Source organism: Medicago sativa, chromosome 4, assembly GCF_051527215.1.
Source record: "Medicago sativa cultivar Bolivia chromosome 4, Bolivia_mono, whole genome shotgun sequence".
Classification (NCBI taxonomy): domain Eukaryota; kingdom Viridiplantae; phylum Streptophyta; class Magnoliopsida; order Fabales; family Fabaceae; genus Medicago; species Medicago sativa.
Window position 1 is genome coordinate 48,264,541 of NC_140752.1, and position 24,458 is coordinate 48,288,998.

The 24,458-nt window shown below is 35.2% G+C and overlaps 3 protein-coding genes and 2 long non-coding RNA genes across 5 annotated transcripts; 3 read left to right on the forward strand and 2 right to left on the reverse strand.

The window, feature by feature from the left end:
- Positions 1–6: 6 nt before the first annotated feature.
- Positions 7–2,483, forward strand: LOC146929460 (uncharacterized). The gene is made up of 2 exons (XM_085707331.1): positions 7–67; positions 1,222–2,483. Exons 1-2 carry the CDS (start codon positions 7–9, stop codon positions 2,481–2,483), a joined length of 1,323 nt encoding a protein of 440 aa, XP_085563457.1.
- Positions 2,484–2,528: 45 nt separating this feature from the next.
- LOC146929461 (uncharacterized) lies at positions 2,529–3,593 on the forward strand. Its single transcript, XM_085707332.1, has one exon. The coding sequence runs from the start codon at positions 2,529–2,531 to the stop codon at positions 3,591–3,593; it is 1,065 nt and encodes a 354-aa protein (XP_085563458.1).
- A 3,643-nt stretch (positions 3,594–7,236) lies between these two features.
- Positions 7,237–16,018, forward strand: LOC146929462 (amino acid transporter AVT1A-like). Its single transcript, XM_085701374.1, has 12 exons — positions 7,237–7,416; positions 8,581–8,831; positions 9,594–9,808; positions 10,171–10,194; positions 10,289–10,469; positions 10,557–10,770; positions 10,862–10,997; positions 11,096–11,113; positions 11,220–11,367; positions 13,071–13,114; positions 14,832–14,894; positions 15,810–16,018. The coding sequence occupies exons 1-12, from the start codon at positions 7,253–7,255 to the stop codon at positions 15,900–15,902; spliced, it is 1,551 nt and encodes a 516-aa protein (XP_085557500.1). The 5' UTR covers positions 7,237–7,252; the 3' UTR covers positions 15,903–16,018.
- A 1,720-nt stretch (positions 16,019–17,738) lies between these two features.
- Positions 17,739–19,991, reverse strand: LOC146929463 (uncharacterized). Its single transcript, XR_015008268.1, has 4 exons — positions 18,886–19,991; positions 18,222–18,402; positions 18,037–18,107; positions 17,739–17,925 (listed from the first exon to the last, which is right to left on the reverse strand). It is a non-coding gene; the product is annotated as an uncharacterized LOC146929463 (long non-coding RNA).
- A 2,593-nt stretch (positions 19,992–22,584) lies between these two features.
- On the reverse strand, positions 22,585–24,114 carry LOC146929464 (uncharacterized). Its single transcript, XR_015008269.1, has 2 exons — positions 23,871–24,114; positions 22,585–23,196 (listed from the first exon to the last, which is right to left on the reverse strand). It is a non-coding gene; the product is annotated as an uncharacterized LOC146929464 (long non-coding RNA).
- Between the last annotated feature and the right edge of the window lie 344 nt (positions 24,115–24,458).

Consider the following 24,458-nt stretch of genomic DNA (forward strand, 5'->3'; position numbering starts at 1 on the left):
GAAGGAATGGGACATGAATACAAAGTTCTTTCATACATCCGCGGTAGCCTGCAACATAATGAAGAAGGTTAGTAAGCTCCGCACGGATGAAGGGGCTCTTGCAACAACTCAATATGAAGAAAATTCTCAAGGACTGCTAATTTGAATAAGACTATGAAGATAAACCAGATCTTCCGACAAAGTTGCTGAACAAATTTTATTTTACTTTCTTCGTGTCATATATGTCTGTCTTTATGAAGGGGAGACATAAATGTGTTATGCACTCTTTTTCCCTTAACCATGATTTTATCCCATTGGATTTTAATGAGGTAGATTATCACACACAAAACGGATATGGTACTCTTTTTCCTTCACTAGATTTTTTCCCACTGGATTTTTCTCTAGTAAGGTTTTAATGAGGCATATTTTCGATGGACATCCAAGGGGAAGTGTTATAAATATTAATAGTGGATGTCCATATAACAAATGAGTTAATAAGCCATACTACTAGATTTTTAGGCTTAGTCCATAAGATATACTATTTTCCTATAAATACAGCTCATTTATAACATTATCAAGTACACACCAAATTTTTCTTTTTTCTTTTTTTATAAAGAAATGTCACATAAAATAAAGGATGAGATTATAGTTACTATAGTAAGTGTCCTCTTTTCTAATTTGTTTTCGTCAAATTATTTGTCGCTTTTATAATATCAATACAATATTTATTACTTTTTTTCACCAACATACCAATCATAAATAATTATTACACTAGCCATAACCATATTTAATAAATGTGTTTTACTAAATGATACTCCCTCTGTCCCATATTATAAGCAAAAAAGATAATAAAAATCACACTTATTAAGAAAACCAAAACATAGTAGTTTGTAACATAGTTTTTTGTGTTATCTTTGAAATAAGTTTTATAGGAAGATGTAAAAACAATTTTCATTGGTAGTTGATTATAGAGAAAATGAAAAAGAGAGCAAATTGAATGCAATTTGCATTTAATTTTCCTATGGAAAAGATAATTTTTTGAAAAAACATAATTAAATATGATAAAAGTTTGTCTTTTTTGCTTATAATTTGAGACAAAGAAAATGAGTTTTTTTGCTTATAATTTAGGACAGAGGGAGTACATCCTCCGGTCTTTACTACAAACAAAAATTAACATTTTAGATTCATTCATTTAATAATGTATGTAGTTATAATAAAGACTACATACATAATTAAATGAAGGGTTAATTAGTAAGGCTAGTTCTTTAGAGGTGGAAGAGGTGGGGAAACCGAGCCCTAGTGATGGGGGAGGGGCTGTTTCTGTTTGTGGCAATATTGTTTCAGAGGAGGTTCGCGAGTATGTACCGGTTCTTGCGGATGTCGATTGGGCACATAAATGTATTGTGGCTAAAATCTTTAATGGTTTGTGCTTCTCTGGTATTCAACAATCTTTTTCAGATGCTGGATTTTTGGACTTTAATTTAATTCCTATGGGTGGGGATAATGTTTTATTATATCCTTGTGTGGATGGTGATGCTATGGAACTTTTTAATTCGGCGGCAGATTTTATGGGCAAGTTTCTATATGATTGTCGGCCGTGGTCTAAGGATGCTAGTATTGATTATGTGAGGGGTGCTTGGATTAGGTGTTATGGGGTGCCGTTACATGCTTGGAATGATATTTTTTTCTTGGAATTGGCTTCTATTCGTGGTAGGCTTCTCAAGATTGATGATGCTACAGTGAATAAAGAGAGATTGGATTATGCTCGTATATTAATTGCTACTTCTGATTTGAAAGAAATTAATCATGTTGTTCGTTTCACAATTGATGGGAGGGTGTACCCTATTCGTTTTATTGAAGATTTGGAATTTGATTTTGCTGTTGATGCTTGTCTTAATGCTTCGGAAGATGATTGTAATTCAGATAATTTAAGTCCTGTATGTATGCATGAAGAAGAACCTGTAGTAGATGCTCTTGTTAATCAAATGCAAGATGACTGGACAAATCATGCTTCTGAAGCTAATGGTAAGGTTGCGGCTGATTTGGTTATTGAGAAGGAAGGGACCGAAGTGGACAATGTGAAGAACAGTGCTCGTGTTATAAAAAAACACAAGGTGGTTCCATCTTTGATTGGTATGAAAAAAATTGCAAGATTGTCAGAAGTCGATAGAAATGCTTTGATTCGATCTTTGAAAAAATCCAAGAGAAGGTTGGTCAAAGGTAAATCTTCTAAATCATCTTCAAAAACTTCTTCTTGTAAGAACAATGGTTTTTCTTTGTCGGTGGGTTCAGGTCCTTCAGCAAATTCAAAAGATTGGAAGAATTGGGCGGCTCTTCATGGAAACGCTAAAGAAGTGGAAGAGGACATCGTTGATGTGGGTGAATCTATTGGTATTCAGTGTAAGAATAGTTTCCAGGTTCTCTCTAGAGGAGGTCTGAGAGGTAGGGCAGCTGGAGGTGGGGAGGAGAGGGAGAAGGAGGTGAGGAAGGTGAGGGTGGCTTAGGGGTTGAGGGAGGTGTGGAGTGGTTGGGGAGTGAGGGTGGTTGTTATGAAGATCATTTCTTTTAATATTAGGGGTCTTGGGGCGGCTGAGAAGAAGAAGGAGGTTAGGAGGTTGGTTTCTGAAAGGAAGCCGTCTGTTTTGTGTATACAAGAGTCTAAGTTGGAAGTAGTAGATGATTTTTTGTGTCGTTCGTTGTGGGGATCAGATCCGATGGCTTTCTCCTTTAAACCTTCTGTTGGTGCGTCGGGTGGTATTATTACTGTTTGGGATCCGAGTGTGGTGGATGTTTGGATGTCCATAAATATTGATAATTGTTTGATTATTAAAGGGAACATTGTAAAGAATAATGAAGTGTTTTGTTTGGCAAACGTTTATGCACCTTGTGAGAGTAGGGGGCGACAGGTTCTTTGGAATGCGTTGTCTAATTTGTTTATGTTGCACAATGAATCTGCTTGGTGTGTTCTTGGTGACTTCAATGCTGTTCGATCTAGTGATGAAAGAAGAGGTCGGGTAGATAATTCTTCTGGTGATTTTGTTTCTTTTAACCAGTTCATTGATGGTAATTATCTTGTGGATTTACCTTTATGTGGTCGTAATTTTACCTGGTATCGTGGAGATGGCGTCTCGATGAGCCGTCTTGACCGTTTTCTTCTTTCAGAGTCATGGCTGGATTTGTTTCCCAATTGTATTCAACTCGCACTTCCAAGAGGATTATCTGATCATTGTCCTATTGTGTTAACCATTGATGAGGATAATTGGGGTCCTAAACCTTTTCGTATGCTTAAATGTTGGGCGGACATACCAGGTTATGGTGATTTTGTTAAAGAAAAATGGCAATCGTTTCAGGTTCAAGGTTGGAGTGGTTTTATTTTGAAAGAAAAGTTGAAGATGATTAAAGTTCATTTGCGGAGTTGGCATTCAAATCACACTCTTAATATTGATAGTAAAATTAAGGATGCAAAGGACCGCTTGGCTGTCTTGGATGAGTTAGGAGAAATTAATTCTTTGAACGAGCAGGAGGTGGCCGAAATGCATTTGATTTCAGCAGACATCTTGGCATTTTCAAAAATTCAGGCTAGTATGCAGTGGCAAAAGTCTAGAGTAAACTGATTGAAGGAAGGTGACGCGAACTCTAAATTTTTTCATGGTATCATGTCGGCCAGGAGTAGGTCAAACTCTATTGTTTCTCTGTCAGTTGATGGTGCCATTATTGAAGGGGTTGATCCTGTGCGTGATACGGTTTTTCAACATTTTTCTAACCATTTCAAAAGCAATTTACAGGCTCGGCCAAGCATAGAGGGGCTGATGTTCAAAGTGTTATCGGCAACAGACGGGGCTGAATTAATTAAACCTTTTCTTATGGAGGAAATTAAAGCAGCTGTGTGGGAGTGTGATAGTTTCAAATGCCCTGGCCCTGATGGGATTAATTTGGGCTTTTTCAAAGATTTTTGGGATGTGTTGAAGGTTGACTTGCTGAATTTTTTTTCGGAATTTTATCATAACGGTAAGTTAACAAAAGGCCTTAATTCCACTTTTATAGCTTTGATCCCAAAGGTTGATAATCCACAACGGGTGGCTGATTTTCGTCCAATATCTTTAGTGAGTAGCGTTTATAAAATTCTTTCTAAAGTTTTGGCAAATCGGTTGAGAGTAGTGGTTGGAAAAGTTGTATCATCTTCTCAATCGGCGTTCATTCAGGGAAGACAGATTCTGGATGGTATTTTGATAGCCAATGAAATTGTTGATGACGCGAAGAGGTATAAGAAAGAGCTACTTATGTTTAAGGTGGATTTTGAGAAAGCGTATGATTCAGTAGATTGGGGTTACCTAGATGAGGTCATGGCCAAGATGAATTTTCCGAGTTTGTGGCGGTCGTGGATTATGGAGTGTGTCTCAACGGCAACGGCTTCAGTGTTAGTTAATGGCTGCCCTACAGATGAATTTATTTTTGAGAGGGGACTTCGTCAGGGGGACCCTCTGTCTCCGTTCCTTTTCTTACTGGCTGCGGAAGGTCTTAATGTTATGATGTCAGCGGTGGTGTCAAATGGGTTGTTCACTCCTTACAGTGTTGGTGCGCATATGCCAGTTCTTCTGTCACATCTTCAGTTTGCTGATGATACTTTGTTGGTCGGCGTTAAGTCTTGGGCTAATGTTTGAGCCATGAAGGCGGTTCTTTTGTTGTTTGAAGCTGTATCAGGTTTGAAAGTTAATTTTCATAAAAGTATGTTATTTGGTGTGAATGTCAATGATACATGGCTCCATGAGGCAGCGGTGGTAATGAGGTGTAAACATGGTCGGATCCCCTTTTTGTATTTAGGATTGCCCATTGGGGGTGATCCTCGGAAGCTTCAGTTTTGGTATCCTTTGGTCGAGAGGATTAGAAGTCGGTTATCTGGTTGGAAGTGTAAAAATCTTTCTTTGGGTGGTCGGTTGATTTTGCTTAAGTCCGTTCTGTCGTCCATTCCGGTCTACTTCCTTTCTTTCTTCAAAGCTCCCTCAGGTATCCTTTCTATCCTTGACTCTATTTTTATTAATTTTTTTTGGGGTGGGAGTGAGGAATGTAGGAAAATTTCTTGGATTAAATGGGATTCTATTTGTTTGAATAAGGAGAATGGAGGGTTGGGTGTGAAAAGGTTGAAGGAGTTCAATATTTCTTTGTTGGGGAAGTGGGTGTGGAGGGTGTTGGAGGAGAAGGATAGTTTGTGGAACTTAGTGCTTCGAGCGAAGTATGGTGAGATTGGTGGTAGGGTGCGGTTTGGTGTTGATGTGGGTTCTATTTGGTGGCGCCAAATAAACCAAATCCGAGCCGGTGTTGGGTTGTTAGATGAGAGATGGATGGTTGACAACATTGTTAGGAAGGTCGGTGATGGCTGTACTACTTTGTTTTGGGAGGATAGTTGGTTACTTGATGTTCCGTTGGCGGTGGCTTATCCTAGGCTATTCAATTTAGCTGTCAATAAAGTAGTCTCAGTGAGGGAGATGTGTCAATTAGGTTGGGGGATAGGTGGAGGCGCGTGGCAGTGGAGGCGGAGGTTATTTGCTTGGGAGGATGGGTTGTTGGGGGAGTGTGTGGAGCGTCTTTCTAACTTTGTTTTGCAGGTAGACATATCTGATAGATGGGAGTGGAAGCTCCATTCGTCACTTAGTTATACGGTGCAATCAGCGTATTCTTATCTAACAACTGTTGATGTCAATATTACTGAAGCTTTTAATCAGTTCTTATGGATTAAAGCGGTTCCGTTAAAGGTGAATATCTTTGTTTGGCGTCTCTTTTTGAATCGACTTGCTACAAAGGACAATTTACACAAAAGAAATATTCTTGATGATACCAATTTGAATTGTGTGCCCTTGTGTGGTAAGGAGGAGGAAAGAGAACATTTGTTTTTTCAATGTCCCCATTACAGTAGCTTGTGGCCTTTGCTTTTGTCTTGGCTTGGCTTTGTTACGGCGTTACCGGATGGTTTATATTCTCATGCTAATCAGTTTTGTGCTCTTGGAGGTTTTTCAAAAAATTCTAAGACGGCTTTTACTACTATCTGGATTTCCGCCGTACATGTCATTTGGAAAGATCGCAATAGAAGAGTATTCCAAAACAAATTTGATCATGTTGTAGCTCTTCTTGAAAGGGTTAAACTCCAAACGTTTTGGTGGTTGAAAGCAAACTACATCTTGTTTAATTTTGACTACCTTATTTGGAGACAAAATCCCTTAGGATGTTTACAGGTTATTATGTAAGGTTGGTGATGTTGTTATTTTATTTTGGATGTTGTAGCCTTGTTGGCTTGTAAGAACCTTTAGTCAGCCCCCTTCGGCACACCTTGTGCTTGAGGGTCTGATTGTTTTTTAATATAATTATCTTAGTTTCTTCAAAAAAAAGTTTTTGGTCCTTATAAATATCTGCAGTTTTGTTATTAGTCCCTATAAAAATAAATCACACTTTTTAGTCCCTACAAAATTTTCCCGTTAGTGTTTTTAGTCCTTATAAAATTTTCCGTCAGTACTTTTAGTCCCTATAAAAAATTTCCATCAACATTTTTGATCCCTAAAATGCTTAAGGAAAATGTCACAGGGACTAAAAAGTGTGATTTTATTTTGTAGGGACTAAAAACAAAGCTGTGAATATTTATAGGGACTAAAAACTTAATTAACCCTTAAATGAATCTAAATTGTTGTTTTTTTTTCTTTATAGTTGTTATAGAGATGTGTACATATTTACAATTGAAATTATAATTTTTTTTTTACGAAAGAAATTATAATTGTTAATTATTTTTTGAGGTATTCTTCTATGGTCATAAGACCAAATCAATAGTGTTTGGACACACACATAAAAAGATGGTCCTTAAAATATTCGATCATTTTTTTATCAATTTCCTCTTTACTATTAAAAAAATATTTTTTTATGTGTGTGACCAAACACTTTTTATTTGGTCATGTGAATATTAGAATTTCTCTAATTTCCTTAATAACATTGTAAAACTCAAACAAGACACATGAGATTGAGGTGTACTTGAGATGCATGGTAAAAATTCCCAATCAGTGAATGAATGAAACTACAACACGGAAAGTGCCACGTAATACATATTTCCAATGCTGTTCTGCCACCTTTATCCCCCTTCTCGATCTTTCTATGGTTTGAGATACGATAACAGCTGCTCCCTCACTATCTGCCCATTTTCTTTACTTTCTCTTGTGTCACTCTCACTCATCAACATTTAAGCAATATAACAGAAATCAACTTAGAGAAGACATTACTAACACAAAGTGCAACCATGGGTAGCAACAAGGAGAAGGAGAGAGACATTGAGTTTATGTTTAACGATGATGTGGAGGAACATGAAAAGATAGAGACCGAGAGTAGCAGTGATAATAATGATGATGATAATACTGTTCAGCTTCAGTCTTTCACTTCTCAGCAATGGCCTCAAAGCTACAAGTATAATTAATCAATTAATTACTTACTACTACTTCTATTCTTTACTTTGTATTTTCACTTTTGGTTTTGCCCATTTTTGTTACTCTTCAGTTTAACCAGAAGATTGTTGTTTACGCTAAAAGATTTGTTATCACACATCTGAAAATGACCAAAAGTACCCCCAACAGTAGTTAACTACAGTTCGCTGCAAAGGAGAAAATTAAGCAGTAAACTACAGTTGCGGGTATTGAATGTCATTACCAGATGTGTGATAGCAGTCTTTTAAGTCTAAAAAGCAATCTTTGTATAAACCTGACTGAGCTGAGCTGAGATGGTGTTGCATAGCTTAGTAAGCTTTGGTAGAATTGAGTTAGATGGATTTTTATTGTATTATATCCCTTTTCCCACTAATGATACTAGATTGAAGAACTTGTGCAAATTATATGGGGTCTCAAATAAGGAATGGTTTAGAGAATATGATGACCCCTTCTTTTTCTATCCTATTGATTTCTCTCATGCCCTATGCAGTTTGGATTATATAATCCGAACAACGTAAACATCCCATATAAATCTCCTTAACACGTTAAAACATTTAGGATTTTAGAATCCAAACAGGGCGCGCGAGAAACTTATAGGGTGGGAAATTATGAAGCACGACACTCCTCGAATTAGGCGTGTCCCGGTGTCGGGTGTCGTGTCCGACACCAACACGACACCGACACTTGTAATTACACTGAATTATGTGATTTTTTCAAATTATTAGCTCTATCGGTTTGTCAGTGTCCGTGTCCGTATCCATGCGTCATAGGTGGGAAACCAACCAAGACCCAAATTAGAGAACTATATGGGGCCTTAAGCTTGCTTAAGGACTTCCATATAAGAGATTGCTTTGTAGGCCCCTAGAAATTGTTCACAAACACCTCAAACTACCGATGAAAATACCCCCATTGGTAGTTAACTACCGTTCACATCACTTTTTAAATTAGTTAACTACTGTTCGGGGTGTTTTTTTTTGAGGTGTTTGTGAGCAATTACTATGTTGCTAAAGAGAAATCTCCATACAAATATGCAAACTATTTCCATTCCATTAGAATATATTCCCTACTTTTGCTATTTCTCAATCTTTTGGGTAAACATGTGAATGAGATTTGAGATTTCTTATTTTTTTCAACTTCCTTTTAACAGAGAGACTACAGATTCTTACACAATTGCTACAGCTCCAAATGTTGGGTCAATTCTACGAGGACCAAGTTTTATTTATTCAAGTTTTAGCAATCGTTCAAAGAGTAACTTAGACATAGATGGAAAGACTCCTTTTCTATCAGGTCCTGAAGGTACTACTCAATCCACGTGGTGGGAGAAAGTTTCGACGCAAAATCTTGTTGGAGAAATGCCTGTTGGTTATGGTTGCAGCTTGACTCAAACAATTTTCAATGGTATGTATGATAATTTTATTTGACATGTGCATGTTCGCTATGAACATTGTATGTTCAGTTGCTCGCAAATAAAATGTGTATTTCTTATAAAGTTATTGTATACCGAGTTTGGACATTCTAATCGTATGAAAGCCTTATTATGTATTTGCAAGAAGCTCATTCCATACCTTATATTGCTTGTAATTTATTTTCTTTTATTTTGGGGTAAGGGTGAAGGGTAAGAGAATGTTTTGAACTCTGTTGTCAATGCGGAAATGCGGCGCGGCAAACCCAATAATTGGCACGGTGCGGGAGCGGGGAGCGTAGCAGGAGCTATTTCGGTGGTGCGGCCACTAATAAATTTAATACTAAATGCCATACTATTCAAAAAGAAATACTAAAATACCTTAAACATTACTCAAAATTTCATCAAGTATTCATTTACTATTACAAAAAGGATAGCAAAATCGAAAATGGCTTATACCAATTATATACAACTAGTACAAGTTATTTTTTTACTATTTATAGGTCCGCTTTGGCCGCTTTCCACTTCTGACACGTGCCGACGCGGTCTACACTCGCGGACACGGACTGGTGGGGTGGTCCTGATTTTTCCACTCCGCTCCACTATAGCGGTCGGCGCGGCCGCTTTTGACAACAGAGATTTTGGACTACTGTTTGTTTAAAAAGCTGATATGAGGAGATTTGTTCTGTATGCAAATATCTATCCATACTTGATTTCAATTTTGACACGGATTATGAGGTGATGATATGACTTTGCAGGGATTAATGTGATGGCTGGAGTGGGCCTTCTGTCTACACCTTATACAGTGAAACAAGCTGGTTGGATGGGATTGGTCCTGATGCTTATTTTTGCATCTGTTTGTTGTTATACAGCCACCCTTATGAGACACTGCTTTGAAAGCAGAGAAGGACTCACTAGCTATCCAGATATAGGAGAAGCTGCATTTGGTAGATATGGCCGTATTTTTGTATCTGTGAGTTTTTCTATTTCCTTATTGAAATCTTGTGTTTATGGTTGTTAAGTGGTTTCTTTTATGTATTAGGTTTTATTTTTATGTATTAGGTGGTTTCTTTGTTGAAATTTCTTTCTCTTCTAGATTTAGGATTTGACAATGTGTGGACCTCAAAGTCTAATTTGCTCTTGCTAGATGATTTTTTCAATTCTGTTCTTTACCAATGCTAGAGTTGACAATGTGCATATTGTATCTTTGTTCTTTTATATCTTAAGGCCCTGAGAAAACATATCATAAGATGAGACATAATGCTTTTTTTTTTTTTTCCAACAAACAAATTAGTGGTTTTATTAATCATTGCTTACTATTGATATTTGTTGCAGATCATTTTGTACACTGAATTATATGTAAGTGCTGCAACCATTTTATACATTTCCTTTGGAACCGCTTTTTATATTTTTGTGACTTCACCTATGTTTAAGAATCTTTTCATGAGTGCAGTCATATTGTGTGGAATTCATCACCTTGGAAGGAGATAACCTCACTAGTCTGTTTCCTGGAACGTCCTTAGATATAGGCGGTCTCCATTTAGATTCCATGCACTTGTTTGGAGTTCTGACTGCATTAGTTATTCTACCTACTGTTTGGTTGAAGGATCTCCGAATAATCTCGTATCTATCAGGTTCTCTAAATTCTAAAAGTGAATATTTCTGTTTTTAAATTTTACAACTTGTCATTTCCTCATTAGAACTTCAATTGTAATCTTCAGTTGGAGGGATCGCAGCAACATTATTGATTATTATATGTGTGTTCTCTGTTGGGACGACTGTTGGATTCCATCATACTGGTCAAGTGGTGAATTGGAGTGGCATTCCATTTGCTATCGGTGTTTATGGGTTTTGCTTTGCAGGACATTCAGTCTTTCCAAATATATACCAGTCTATGGCTGACAAAAAACAGTATACCAAAGCATTGATAACATGGTTTGATACCTAACTTTTAATGTCACTGTAACAAGATATCGATTTGTTCTTTGTGAATCTCTGATTCCTCAACGTATTTCTTTGCATGCAGTTTTGTTTTGTGTTTTTTGATATATGGAAGCGTTGCAGTCATGGGATTTCTCTCCTTTGGCGATGGCACTTTGTCTCAGATAACATTGAATATGCCAGCAGGTGCATTTGCTTCCAAAGTTGCATTGTGGACAACAGTAAGTTTGAAACTTTTTTGGTCTCTTGATGCTATTTTAATAGGTTCATTCTAGAGAGAAAACTATTTATCACTGATGTTGTCTTGGTCTTTTTTCAGGTAATTAACCCATTGACTAAATATCCTTTTTGCATATATTGAATGTTTATGATAGCTATACAATTAGAGATAGTTTAATCCAACTTAAGAAAAAGCTCAGGTTGACTTTTCCTTAATAATTAACAAATATGCTTTGTTGATGAATCCACTGGCGAGGAGTCTAGAGGAGTTGCTGCCAGAGAGAGTTTCAAGTACTTATTGGTGTTTTATTCTTCTTAGAACAACACTTGTTGCATCTACAGTTTGTGCTGCTTTTCTGATTCCGTTTTTTGGTAAGTTTTGGAGCATTTTCAATAGTTACTTTTTAAGGAACTCGTTTTGGTTTTCATACATTATTATCAAGTGTACCCCATAAGGTCGTGTCATACATATGCAACTCATGCTCTAGAATGTTTAGTATGATCTTTTATATATAATTACTTAAGGACTAGATATAGATGATGTTTTTCCCTACTGTGCTGCAAATATAGGATTACTTAACTGTATATACACAAGGCACGTTAATATTTGAAGTTTAGTAAAAAAAAAAATGCCATATCGGGAGGACTTGGAATAGGATTTGGATGCTTCGCACACAAGTATTTCTACTGCATCATTTTAAATCCCTTAGTCCCCTGTTCCCTTTACTTTTCATTTAAGGAACCTTTCATGAAATTGATTTTTGAAACATACCATTCCCAATGCTAAAGTTGTTGTCATGTGACTGTAAGGTCACGGGTTCAAGTCCTGGAAACAGCCTCTTGTGTAAAAACAGGGTAAGGCTGCGTACAATACACCAAATGGTGGGACCCCTTCCCGGACCCTGCGTATGCGGGAGCTTCAGTGCACCAGGTTGCCCTTTTACCATTCCCAATGCTGATTTTTTAACCTTCACTGTTTAAGCTGATTTTTGAAAACAACGGCAAATCTCTACCATCTTACCATGAACATTTTTAAATTTATCATAAACATTTTTAATATATTAAACAAATCAGTGTTTCAAATCATAATTTGGCTCATAAGACAACTTTGGAAACAACAAAATAAAATAAAAGACTAGAGGAAAAAGTTGTGTCCTTCTCTGTTGTTGCTGCAAAGTGGCTTTTTGATCTGTCATGGATCTAGCACTGAGTAGGTACTACAGCCAGTCTCTTTGTTTTGGCATATTGTCTGCGACAATTGATTTTTATGTTGAAAAGATGAGGGGTAAAAATATGTTGAAACTTGATTTTTATGTTTTCTTAATCAACGCATGAGAACGATATTGTTGAAGAGCAAAAATGGTGTTTTCATTATGGTCTTACAGAATGACAATTGCTTAAATATGTTCATATCGCTGGAAAAGCAAACGGTTTAATTTAACTTACTACAGTTACTTGAAATGTGTTGGATAACATACTTTATTGATTGGGCATGGCTTCAACTATTCCTCTAGCCTGTCAATTAGTTTACCACAAACATGTTAAGTGCGAGTGAGCAAATTATGTGTAAATGATTTTACATAAAAAAACGTGAAGGAATGTGAAGTAAGCATGTGCACGAAAAAGATGAAATAATATGGGTGGAATGGTTTTTCAATGTTTTATTTTTTATTTTTTTTAATTTTGTTGTTATTTAATATTTCAATTGTTGGATCATTCCAATGGTTTATAATGATGCCATAGAGAATGCAGTCGGTATGGGCCGTTGATTATCCTGATCCCTTGGAAATTGAAATGCCGTATCAATACACGGTTTTTATTAAATATTAGCCATTTTTGTTAATTCCTACCTCATTTGTAACTTTTGAAAATATAGTGTACATGATTAAAAGCAGGAATATAAAAACTATCATCAAATGTATTATTTGTTATTATATTTTCATTTGCAATACTTTGTTTATAGTATGTACAGTACATCAAACAATTTTTATAACAAAATTCTATGTTAAAATATATAAGCTGATAACATGTCATATATGAAACGAATGACTAATGCAGTTTTGTTATAATTACAGGACTTGTGATGGCTTTGATCGGTTCACTCTTCAGTATGCTTGTGGTAAGCAATGAAATTACAATTTTGTTGTGTATGTCCTACTTTTTCTATAAAATTATCGACATATGTTCACCAAGTAGCCCATGCATTAATAGGTTAGCTGGTTTACGACAAGGTATTAGAGTTTCTGGTGTTGAGTTTGGCGTAAAATATCAGATAAAAGGTTCAATTTCAGTAGTCAATGTCTATGATGTCATTTATCTACTTTTTATACAACACTAGAATTAGCTAGATTAGCTCAAGTATATAACAGAAAAACTGTCGAACAACTAACCGCCATAACAGAAAAAACCAACTCTATTTAATCAGTTACTTGCGCCACAAGCAAGGTAACCATTGACTAATTTTGAATTAGCTCACAACACACCGCCTTAATTCATTTTAGTCAATGCTTCAATTTCCATTAAATCTCTTGGTTTCGTAAACACTTCAATCTTAACACCTTTGGTTAGAACATCTGCAATCTGATTCTCACTTTTGGAATGTTCCAACTTCAGTTTTCCTTTGCTTACTTGCTCTCTCAAGTAATGAAACCTCATTTCTATGTGCATACTTCTCTCATGTGCAATGGGATTTTTAGCTAAGTTGATAGCATAAATGTTGTCGATCTTCAATTGGTATGTGCTTGGTATACCCTATACGATCTTTTTTTCTATCCATGTCACCACACCAATTTGAATCTTTGCAGCCAATTAGCTTGCATTTCTTCCTCGTCTCACTAATGAAAACTAAATTCCACAGTCAATTGTACCTCAATAACCTCTTTGTAGCTGCTAGGTGAAATGAGTCTGGTCTGGCCATAAATCTACTCACAATGCCTACACTATATGCAATATCAAGCCTTGCGTAGCCCAGATATCTCAGTGATCCAATAAGTCTTCCGTATTGGGTTGGATCAACATCACTCTCATCATTGTTCTAAGACAATTCAAATCTTGTCTCAGCAGGAGTCACTGCATGATCGCGGTATTCAATATCAAATTTCTTAAGATTTTCAGTAGCATATCTTCTTTGGTGCATTAGCAGATCCCTACTGCTTCTATGAAACTCAATTCCTAGAAAGTATGAGATGTGACTGTTTCAATCCATAGAGAGCTTTCCACAATCTACACACCTTTGATTCATGATCTTTCACTTCAAAGCTTGGAGGTTGTGCTAAAGAAACTCTTCTTTCCTCGTTTGACCTGCACCCGCTAACCGACAACTGAGTTTAGCCAGCTCAACAGTAATATGAATCCCCTTTAACAGAATCGTTAGGGTGTTAAACACAATCATTCGAAAGTGCCGAAAAGATCGAATTGACTCAGATCCACTTACCCTTCGACTTCATTTAATGAGAGAATGAGGTTTTGCAGGTAGAACCCTGTTGAGCTCAACCATCATCCTCTATCGCTCTAAATCAACTCTGGTTGTTGATCTTAATCCACATTAGATTAGATTTTATATTTTTTAGGTTAGAAATATTTATTGATTGTGAAATTAAAAGTGTTTATTTTGTAATGTATTCTTCATATTTAGTTTAATACTTGTTTGGAATGACGTATGCATAATCACTTCTTGATTCTTTTGCAGTATATCTATAGTATTGCTATAATTTGTTTCTTGAAATTGACTAGAATTTTCTATACCCTGTTGTGATTTCCTTTATTGCAATTACTCCGGTTTCATTCTGGGAATTCTTATAAATCTCATCTAATTTGGGGAATGCACAAATTTTCAGTCGGTGGTAATGCCCAGTTTATGCTTTTTAAAAATTGTGGGGAAGAAGGCTACAAGGTCACAGGTAATAATACTACTAAATATTGAATTTAACTTTTAGTCCATCAAGGGTTAAATATGTTTTTAGTCCCTATAAAGTTAAATATGTTGTTAGTCCTTACAAGGTTACAGTTAAAAATTCATATTAAAATCATGTTTTGTTAAAAAATTCTAATTTTTTTTGGGAGAGATTCTTATGATATTATGAATCTTTCTGCAAAATTTTATTCAAAAATATGAATTTTACATATGAGATTTTATTCAAAAATATGAATTTTACATATGAGTTTACTTTAAAGAAGGGACCAAAAGTGAAGATGGAAAATTTTTGAGGAACTAAAAGTTGAAGAAATTTTTTAGAGGGACTAAAATGAGAAGTTGACATATTTATAGGGACTAAAAATATGAATTCTATCATAATCAATTGATACTACGGTGTCAAATTTAACAATATGACTTCGACAATAATATTTTACATTAATCGAAAATCATTTGATACGTCATTAAGACACATCAAAATTAACTTGTTTTTTTAAATCGACCGTTTGGTTAGCCATTTTGGACTATAGTAACAACGGCTCACAGTTTTAGGCACCAAAATGCATGAATGTGTTTAATGTTATTCCATCAGAGTTTTCACATACTGCATAACTAACCTCCTTAAATCTGTATTATTTATTACGTACGTTTTACATTTAAATTTAGATCCATGTATTCTCCTTAATCTTTAGTTTTTTTTTTTTTGTGGTGGCCGGGGTTTGAATCCAGGACCTTGCATATATTATGCATTGTCCATACCAACTGATCTAAGCTCATGGGGACTCCTTAATCTTTAGTTTATGAGAGAATTTTTACTAATTTTTATGTCCAACTAATTTTCCTATTCCTTCAATTTTACTCAATATTGTCTGTTTTTTTTGTTCTTCTCTGACACTACCAGGTTATCGTGAGCGTTATAATTGCTGCAGCCGGAATCGTTTGTGGACTACTTGGAACATATTCCTCTGTGTTGGATATTGTCAACAGTTACTAAAACAATTACTACCCTAACTCTTTATGGTGGAGAGTTTATGCTGAGTTTTTTTTTTAAATTACAGCATACCAGAGATTTGTTTTATTTTGAACTCTATCAAATTTATATTTTGCACCTGAACTGCCAATCAATTTATATTATAAATAGAGTTAAAATAGTTAAGTATATCATCCATATTGATCCTTAACTAACTATCCCTATCATTTGGTACATGATGCAATATCTCCCACAAATTGGAGGTTGGTAAATGTACACCATACCCAACTACTTAGATAGTAAAGTGTTAAATGGATGAGTTGGTGGAAAAGTTTGCCACTTGACCTTTAAGGAAACTGAAAGAAGCTTCAAAACTTTTCCTTGCAATTTCTCTCTAACTATGTGATAGTCAATTTCAAAGTGCTAATCTTCTCGAATCAATGCAACATGCCCAATCAGTATCTGATAATCTCAGGATTTGAATAGATGAATCTCTGGGGAAGAAAAGACCACGACCTAGAGAACTTTTGAAGTATTTGAAGACTCAACGATCAATATGATGAGCATGTGTTGGTTTGGTTAAATTTGACTTAGTTGCTTAGTAATAAAAGTGATATATGGTCTTGTGGTATTAAGATACAAAATTCTAACAATCAATCTTCTATATGATGGAATATCTTTAGAAGTAGGCAGTGGCGGATCTTCATGGAAGCCCATGGTAGCCATGGCCACCCTAGTTTTCTAATAAATACTAGATTAGGCATAATATTGTATATGTTTTGCATGCATCGTAGCGGATAGTGGAGGCATTTTGTATCATGAGGGCGTGGGTTCGTGTTCCTTTGTCTGTATTTATAATGCATTTTAAATTTTATTCACAAAAAGTGTCTGCCAAGATTCGAACCAGTGATCCTCTCTAGCAGAAATCAAGCACAACAACCATCTGCACCCGATTACAATTTGTATCTACACATGAACACACACACACACACACACACACACACACACACACACACACACACACACACACACACATATATATATATATATATATATATATATATATATATATATATATATGTAGGTTATGAATATTTGGCTCCCCATAGAAAATTACTCAAGATCCGCCACTGGAAGTAGGAAGGATCTGATGGAGTGGAAATTGGCTTAGAATCAATAAGTCTAGAATCATAAACGAAGTCTAAACAATACTTTCTATGACAAAGAGAAAATCTAGACTTAGAATGTGCCACTTCAAGACCTAGGACGTATTTAAGGTGGCCTAAATCCTTAATCTAGATAAGGAGTTGCGCACAATAATCACATCATCAACATGTAAAAGGAAGAAGGCAAAAGCAGAAGATGATGTTTTGATGAAAATAGAATGATCATACGTTGCATGTGCGTAACCATGATGAATAAGCAAAGATGTTAGCTTTGCATACCACTTTCTACAAGCTTGCTTAAGACCGTAAATAGATTGATGAGTTTGCAAACATGATTTGGCTTAGTGATTCTAGGAGGAACGGGCATGTAAACATAATCTTAAACTTCACCATGCAAAATATCATTGCTCACATTAAGATGATGAATGAACCAATGATTGATACAAGCTAAAGCAAGAACTAATTTGACAGTAGAAACCTTAGCAACAAAGGAGTATGTGTCAAAATAATCAAGACCCTTTATCTGATTATATCTCTTTACTACTAATATAGCTTTATCAACATGTTCTGGTTCTTGCAAGATCAGTAAGAAAAACGGGGGTTGCCTAATTCTAGCATTCAAACTTACTTGCCTCAACATATGATTTGGGTTCAATGTTTGTGGAAATAGACTGAGCAAAATGACAATGGGGGGTTAGACCAATTATGAAAAGACATATATTGTCATTCAAAGAAGAATTATGTGTATTTTTAGATGGATCAGAAGATGCATGACAAACATAATTTTTCAAATATTATGGTTCATGCCTAGCTCTAGAAGATTCCGTAGTGGGGAGCTGGCTAGAATTTGAAGAGCTGACATGCAAGTTCGAAGTCATGACCTGCGAGTGAGGAAAGAGAGAGAGATTTGAGATTGATATATTCAAATTTTTAATTTTGAAAATTAAAGAAGAGATGGGAAGAAGCAGAAGGTTTGGTAAGAAGCCACTAACCTGCGAGTGTCGAAGTGACCTCCCAGATTGAAAAATTCATATTCATAAACTCCAAAATCAACAAACCAAACCTACAACAATCATATGAACAACAATTACCTTGATTTTGAAAGAAATCAAGAAAGCTATTTCAATATATTTTGAACAACAAAGGAATTGAAAGGGAAGAAAGTTATGTGGTTAACCTTGGTCACAAAGAATGGGAAATCGCTCAACCACCTTTTGAATCAAACAGCCGCTAATTCCTGTTCTCAATCAAACCCGTTGATTTCTCTCGCCCATCGAACATCCACCTTGATTTTGAAAGAAATGATCCTCCCAAATTGAAAATTCATATTCATAAACTCCAAAATCAACAAACCAAACCTATAACAATCATATGAACAACAATTACGTTGATTTTAAAAGAAAGGCTTAATTAATGATTTGGTTATTTGTTGGTTACATTTTGGTCCCATAAGTTATTAACGTTACAATTTGGTCCCTTAACTTATTTTTTGGTTTCGTTTTGGTACCTTAACTCTTCCTCCGTCAACCACTCTGGTCCTTTATGTTATTAGAGTTAAGGGATCAAAACGAAAACAAAAAATAAGTTAAGGGACCAAAACGAAACCAAAAAGTAAGTTAAGGGACCAAATTGTAACGTTAATAACTTATGGGACCAAAATGTAACCAACAAATAACTTAAGGGACCAAATTGTAACGTTAATAACTTATGGGACCAAAATGTAACCAACAAATAACTTAAGGGACCAAATCATTAATTAAGCCTAAAAGAAATCTAAAAAGTTATTGCAATCTATTCTGAACAACAAAGGAATTGAAAGGGAATAAAGATATGTGGTTAACCTTGGTCACAAAGAAGAGGAAATCATCAACCACCTTATGATATAAACAACAACTGATTTCTCTTCTACTGATTTCTCATCTTTATCAAACATCCACCTTATGCCACTGTCTTCGATCCCTCTGAATCAGTGTTCAAGAAATCTATCCGATGACGTACTTTGCAGTTAGCAGAGATAGGGAGAAAGTATGTGTTTGTGAAGAGAATATTGAAAATGGTTTTAGAGAAAAGGAAGAATAAGCTCTGGTTATGAGAGTGAGAGGAAATCTAGTTATGAGAAGAGAAAAGAGAGAGAAGAAATTATGTTATGAGAGAGAAGAAGTTCCATGTGATTATCTTGGCCCCGTCTCCCGTAGGCGAGCGTGATAGGTCGCGTACCATAGGCAAGTTCATTTTTTTTTTGAAGGATACACAAGTTCATTTATTGATGGATATCGAGGCTCCATGGTTTCTTATTATGCACCATACACACTTGAACTTTCTCCAATTTACTATCCCTTTCTCTCCTTGCAACTCATTCGTTTATCTCTATGAACACTACACCCAGATCTAACACAACCCAGTAAGCAACTAAAAATCAAACCCAAATCCCCATTGATATGTTGAAACATGGCAAAGGCTAGCAACCGAAATCACCACCACTCTCTTCTCAATTCACCTACTAGTGCATGTTACTCATCAACGATTGTCGCAAAATCGAACCCATTAAACAGTTTTTTGGTCGGGTAGACGCCATAATCAGAGTCCATGGAAGATGGAAAATTCCACTTTAATTTTTCTAGCCACCGAAAACTTCATCGGCAAAACTGTGTCGGTGTTTTCCAGGTTAAGGTTTTGTTCCTTTGGGTTGTTTTTCTTTTAAATTAAGATTGAATATGAGTTATGGTGGTGGCCATGGCGGTGACGGCGGTGCAGGTTTGTCATTCAGGGAGGGTAATTAAACAGATTCAACTTAAAACAAAATTGCATATCCACCACTGCAAGTTTGACTTTTATTCTGTTTTTTCAACAAACCCATAACTGCAACAACCTACATCTTAAAAAGGGAGAGCTTTTCTGCCTTCAATATAACACATAAAAGAAGCCTCAAATGCTCAAACAAATGCATGGTTCATACTTTGAAAGGTTAACACTATTAGGATATTTTGAAAAATGAAAAGAAATAAAAATATTCTAGTCTCCATATTGATTCACTGAGCTGAACCTCTTTCTTAAAAAAATGATTTTTAATTTTATCTTCGGGTTAATTATATCCTGTGAGGTGAATCTTTGAATTACAGACTTGTCAAAATACAATTCTGGATTTGTGAATGTAGCAATTGGTTTCGATTTTGGTTTGTGAAAGCAATGTACAATGAACAATTGAGTTTAATTTTTATTTTCCAGTTTCGCATAGAAACAATTAAATTATCAGGTTTTGGAGTTTTTTCAAGCAACTCTTCACCGTTATTCTAGTGTGATTATCCGATATCCACCGAAGAGAAAGAAAGAGGGATCAGTGGCGTGGCAGAGAACAAAAACAGTTGAAATCAATTGGGTGTTGGAGGTGTATAGTAAACATTTTGATCCAAAGGTTGGTTAACCTTCATCCAATGGTTTATATTCATTTTGAAAAGAAAAAAAAAACCATGTCTCCTGCGGTAGGTGACCTATTCAGGTCTCCCACCGTAGACGGAGCTGATTATCTTATCTTAATATATACATTTTGGTTGAAGAGTTACGAATTACAAGGTTTGGGCGCGTTGGGAAACAATTTAGGAGAAGAGTCTAAGAAAAAGTAACCACCTTAACAAAAATTATTTATGAGAAAACTATAAATATATGAACAAAGAAGTATGTACCATTGTCCAATGGCTTGATAGTTGGATCATAGAAGTCGTTCCAAAAGTATATTTTCCTTCCACCTTTTGCCAATTGATTGCTGAACATATCTTTTAGCCAAATCTTGATGTACCTCTGAACAAAATCGAGCCTTCCAATAACAAATTTTTTACATATGCCTTCCATAGTTCATTGAAGTAACATTGTGTTGCGTCAAAAACAAAAAAATAATTAACATTGGGTTGAGTCAAAAAATAAAATGAAGTAACATTGTGACATGTCTTACCAGTTTTATAAACTTAGATGAAAGAGAGTATTTGGTGCTACTAGTAGAAGAAATTCCAACAACAAAACCAGTGGCCAATAGGAGAGAAAATAATTAACAGTCAAACGATTTTTTTTTTTTAATTGTATCACAGTCTTCATCTATAAGAGATAAATGTATGATACAAAAATCAATCATATTGGTATATACCTTGTGCATCTAGGAACTAATAATGTCTAGATACTCGTCCAGCTCTACCTTGAGAGTGTGGTCTATTATGAATAGAAAGAATTGAATGAAAAGTAATGATTCTCTCATTTAGGGTGTAACAGTTCGGTTTGGATCGGTTTTCAGTCAAAAAAATGTCTGAACCGATGAATTCTTCGTTGGTTCGGTTTGGTTTGGATTTCACTCTTTTTCAAAAAAGGAACCAAATCAAACAAATCGGTTTGGATCGGTTCGGTTGATCGGTTTATTTGAAAATAGAATTATAAAATTCATATTTTCACAAATTTGTATTTCATATTTTGTTTTTTCATGTTCTTTATTTTTCAAAAACCTTTTTATTCTTCGAGTCTGACTGAGCTACTCTAGTGCAAGCTCTATCGCCTCTGGGCCATGGTGATTTGGAATTCTATGTTATTGTTTCTTGTATTATTTACCAGTTATCTTTACATTTCAACTTCGAGGTGTAGTTTGTTAGTAGACAAGCGAACATGGTTGCTCATGCTTAAGCTAGGGCGGTCTGTTCTTGGGCTAGTCACCGTATTTTTTATTCTTATCCTTCTTGTATTAAACACTGGTTGATTAATGATAATAATTAACTTTGCTTTGGTAAAAAAAAACATTTTATAACCAATAGATGGTCGATCTCTATGGTGGTGAGGAACGATGAGTTAGGTGCGATTGACGGCTAAGGTTTCTTTTTTAGAAGAAATGAAATAGAGTCTGAATGATGAGATGAGATGGGAGAAAATAAATGGATTAAGGAGTACTTCATGTTGGGATTTAATTTTGGGCCTAATCATAAGTGTGTGATGAGGGATAATATTAGTAAAATGGGGAGTGAGATTACCATCAGTGATCGGTTCATCGGTTCCCTGGATCTCAAAAGGAAAATCGAGAACCGATGCAAACAAGGTCGGTTTAGATTGGTTCGGTTCGGTATTAATCCGAACAATACGAGGTTGGATACCTTTTCAGTTTGGTTCGATTTGGACTTTTGGTTTTGTCAGTTTTATCCGAACCACTTACTCCCTTATTCTCATTGATTACTGAAGCTATTACAAGAGATATATGTACAAAAGTTGTTCTCTATGTTAGCTTATCATGTACAACATGTATTGGATAGCTAAATCCAACTTCCTTAGCAGATTACTTGCTACGCAAGTAATTGACTTCCTTTCTAACAAACTAAGTGTTCAGTTCATGGTGCAATACCGTCGACCCATTGTTGTACAGGTTGCAACAAGGTTAAATAATTGAGATGATATGTTATCGGTAACTAATTTAGAAGACATAACATTCGACGAAATATAGTGGAGAGTGAATTGTGTCATTAGGTATAGATGAATGAAGCATGTGAGGCGATCATTATATAATTTAAGCAAAATCCTAATCCACCATGTCCTTTTTTTGCTTTATTCATCAATTAATATTACTTGCTAATACAAATACAATATTATGAAATTCATTTCAATGAATTTCTACAGTTTCTCATCATTGTACATTTCTTGGTTCCCAGCATGATTGCTAGTTTCTACATAACCTAATCTCTAATAGCTGATTGGAGGGACAATGAAAGCCGCAATATGTTTGCTTATGGAATTTTCAAGTCTTATTTTCCTATGAGGTTTGAAGGAGGTATTGGAGAGAAATACTTTTTCTATATCAAAAAGTTGCAACCTCTTCCAAATATAGTTTGCTAGATCGAAATACTGGGAAACCTGTTCCAAATATCATTTGCTAGAACGTAATATATACTAGGTATGGTTAAGGGTGGGAGTATGAACAGGTTCTATGTTGGTACCGCTCCCGTTTCCAAGAGTCTAGATGGGGACATGAAAGAGGAAGGCAGCCGATATTGTTATAGAAATCATGCCTTCGGTTAAGCTTGACACTATGTGATTTGTAGAGCATTGACGTGGCGAAAGACTGACATTGTTTTGAGGCCACATCCCATGGATGTTAAACCTGCTTGGTTTATGAACACAATAATTTATTTTGCCTGCAGTAAGAAAGTGGCCACTGCATTACCATGAAGAAATAATCATATTGAGCAGCAGAACTTAATGACAAGGATAAAAAACTAAAAACATAAAACAAAATTGTCCTTAAAAAAACGATGTTTCAAATAGTTATTTAGATAAAAATTTGATCCTCATAGTTAATATAAGTTAAATATGATATTATATTAAGAGATTAAATGCAAAATATTATTTAAACTAATTTTTAGATGCTATAAATATACCATTTTTTATTTGTCCTTATAGCCGATGAAAAGTATGCATTAATCAATATATGAAATCACTTGGTCATAACTTGTGTCTTGCGTTAATATACGTTCGCACAATTTTACCTTTTATTGATTAATCATAAAATTAATTTATTAATCAATCATTAGTTATATTATTGTACAACATATCTCATAATTAAGTCAAACAAGATGGAAAGATAATAATTTAGTAGAGCATAAAATGCTCCTTTTCAGAAAACATGAAAAACAAATGACTGTCCCAATGCGGGTAGCACTTTGGAGACATTGGGGTGTCAATGTCATGTGACATTGTGGTTGGCCAATGTCACATGACATTGGCACCCCAATGTCACCAAAGTGCTACCCATCCCAATGCTTCTTAAGTATGTGGTACCTAATATATTAAAAGTTTTAATGCGTCATACCTGAGCATCAACCTTATTCCCTTTTGAAGGTACTTCAGCTGGTGGGTTAGAGCTGCCTGGACCATCTTGTTGTTTACCCTTCATATGAAGAAAATAATTCATTATGATTAAAAATGCTAAAAATTAAACAACTCTTTCTTTGGTAATTCACAAGGTATGAACTCATTCCTAGGCATTTGGTTCATTTTGTATTTGTCACTGCCATTTGAATGAATGTCGAGGACATATAAGGTCACAAGACAAAGGGAAAAAAAAAATAGAAACATGACAAGTAGGAAAAAAAGATAGGAAGACATAAACTAAACTAATTGTTTTGTATTATGTCAATTATTTAATTATTTAATTAGATCATTATAACATTTAATAATTTATTCAACTTAAAATAAGGACTTGAAAAAACTTTTTGGGGGCTAAAAGATGAGATCCAGAATGGTAATGAAACAGCCAATTCTTCTTACATTTTTAATCATATTAAACCATTGTGAAATTCATAAACATTTCAATATATTTTGTAATTACGAGGATAAATATTGATAACAGAATCAAGCATCATTGATTTGTTTAAAATAGGGGCTAACAAAATAAAGA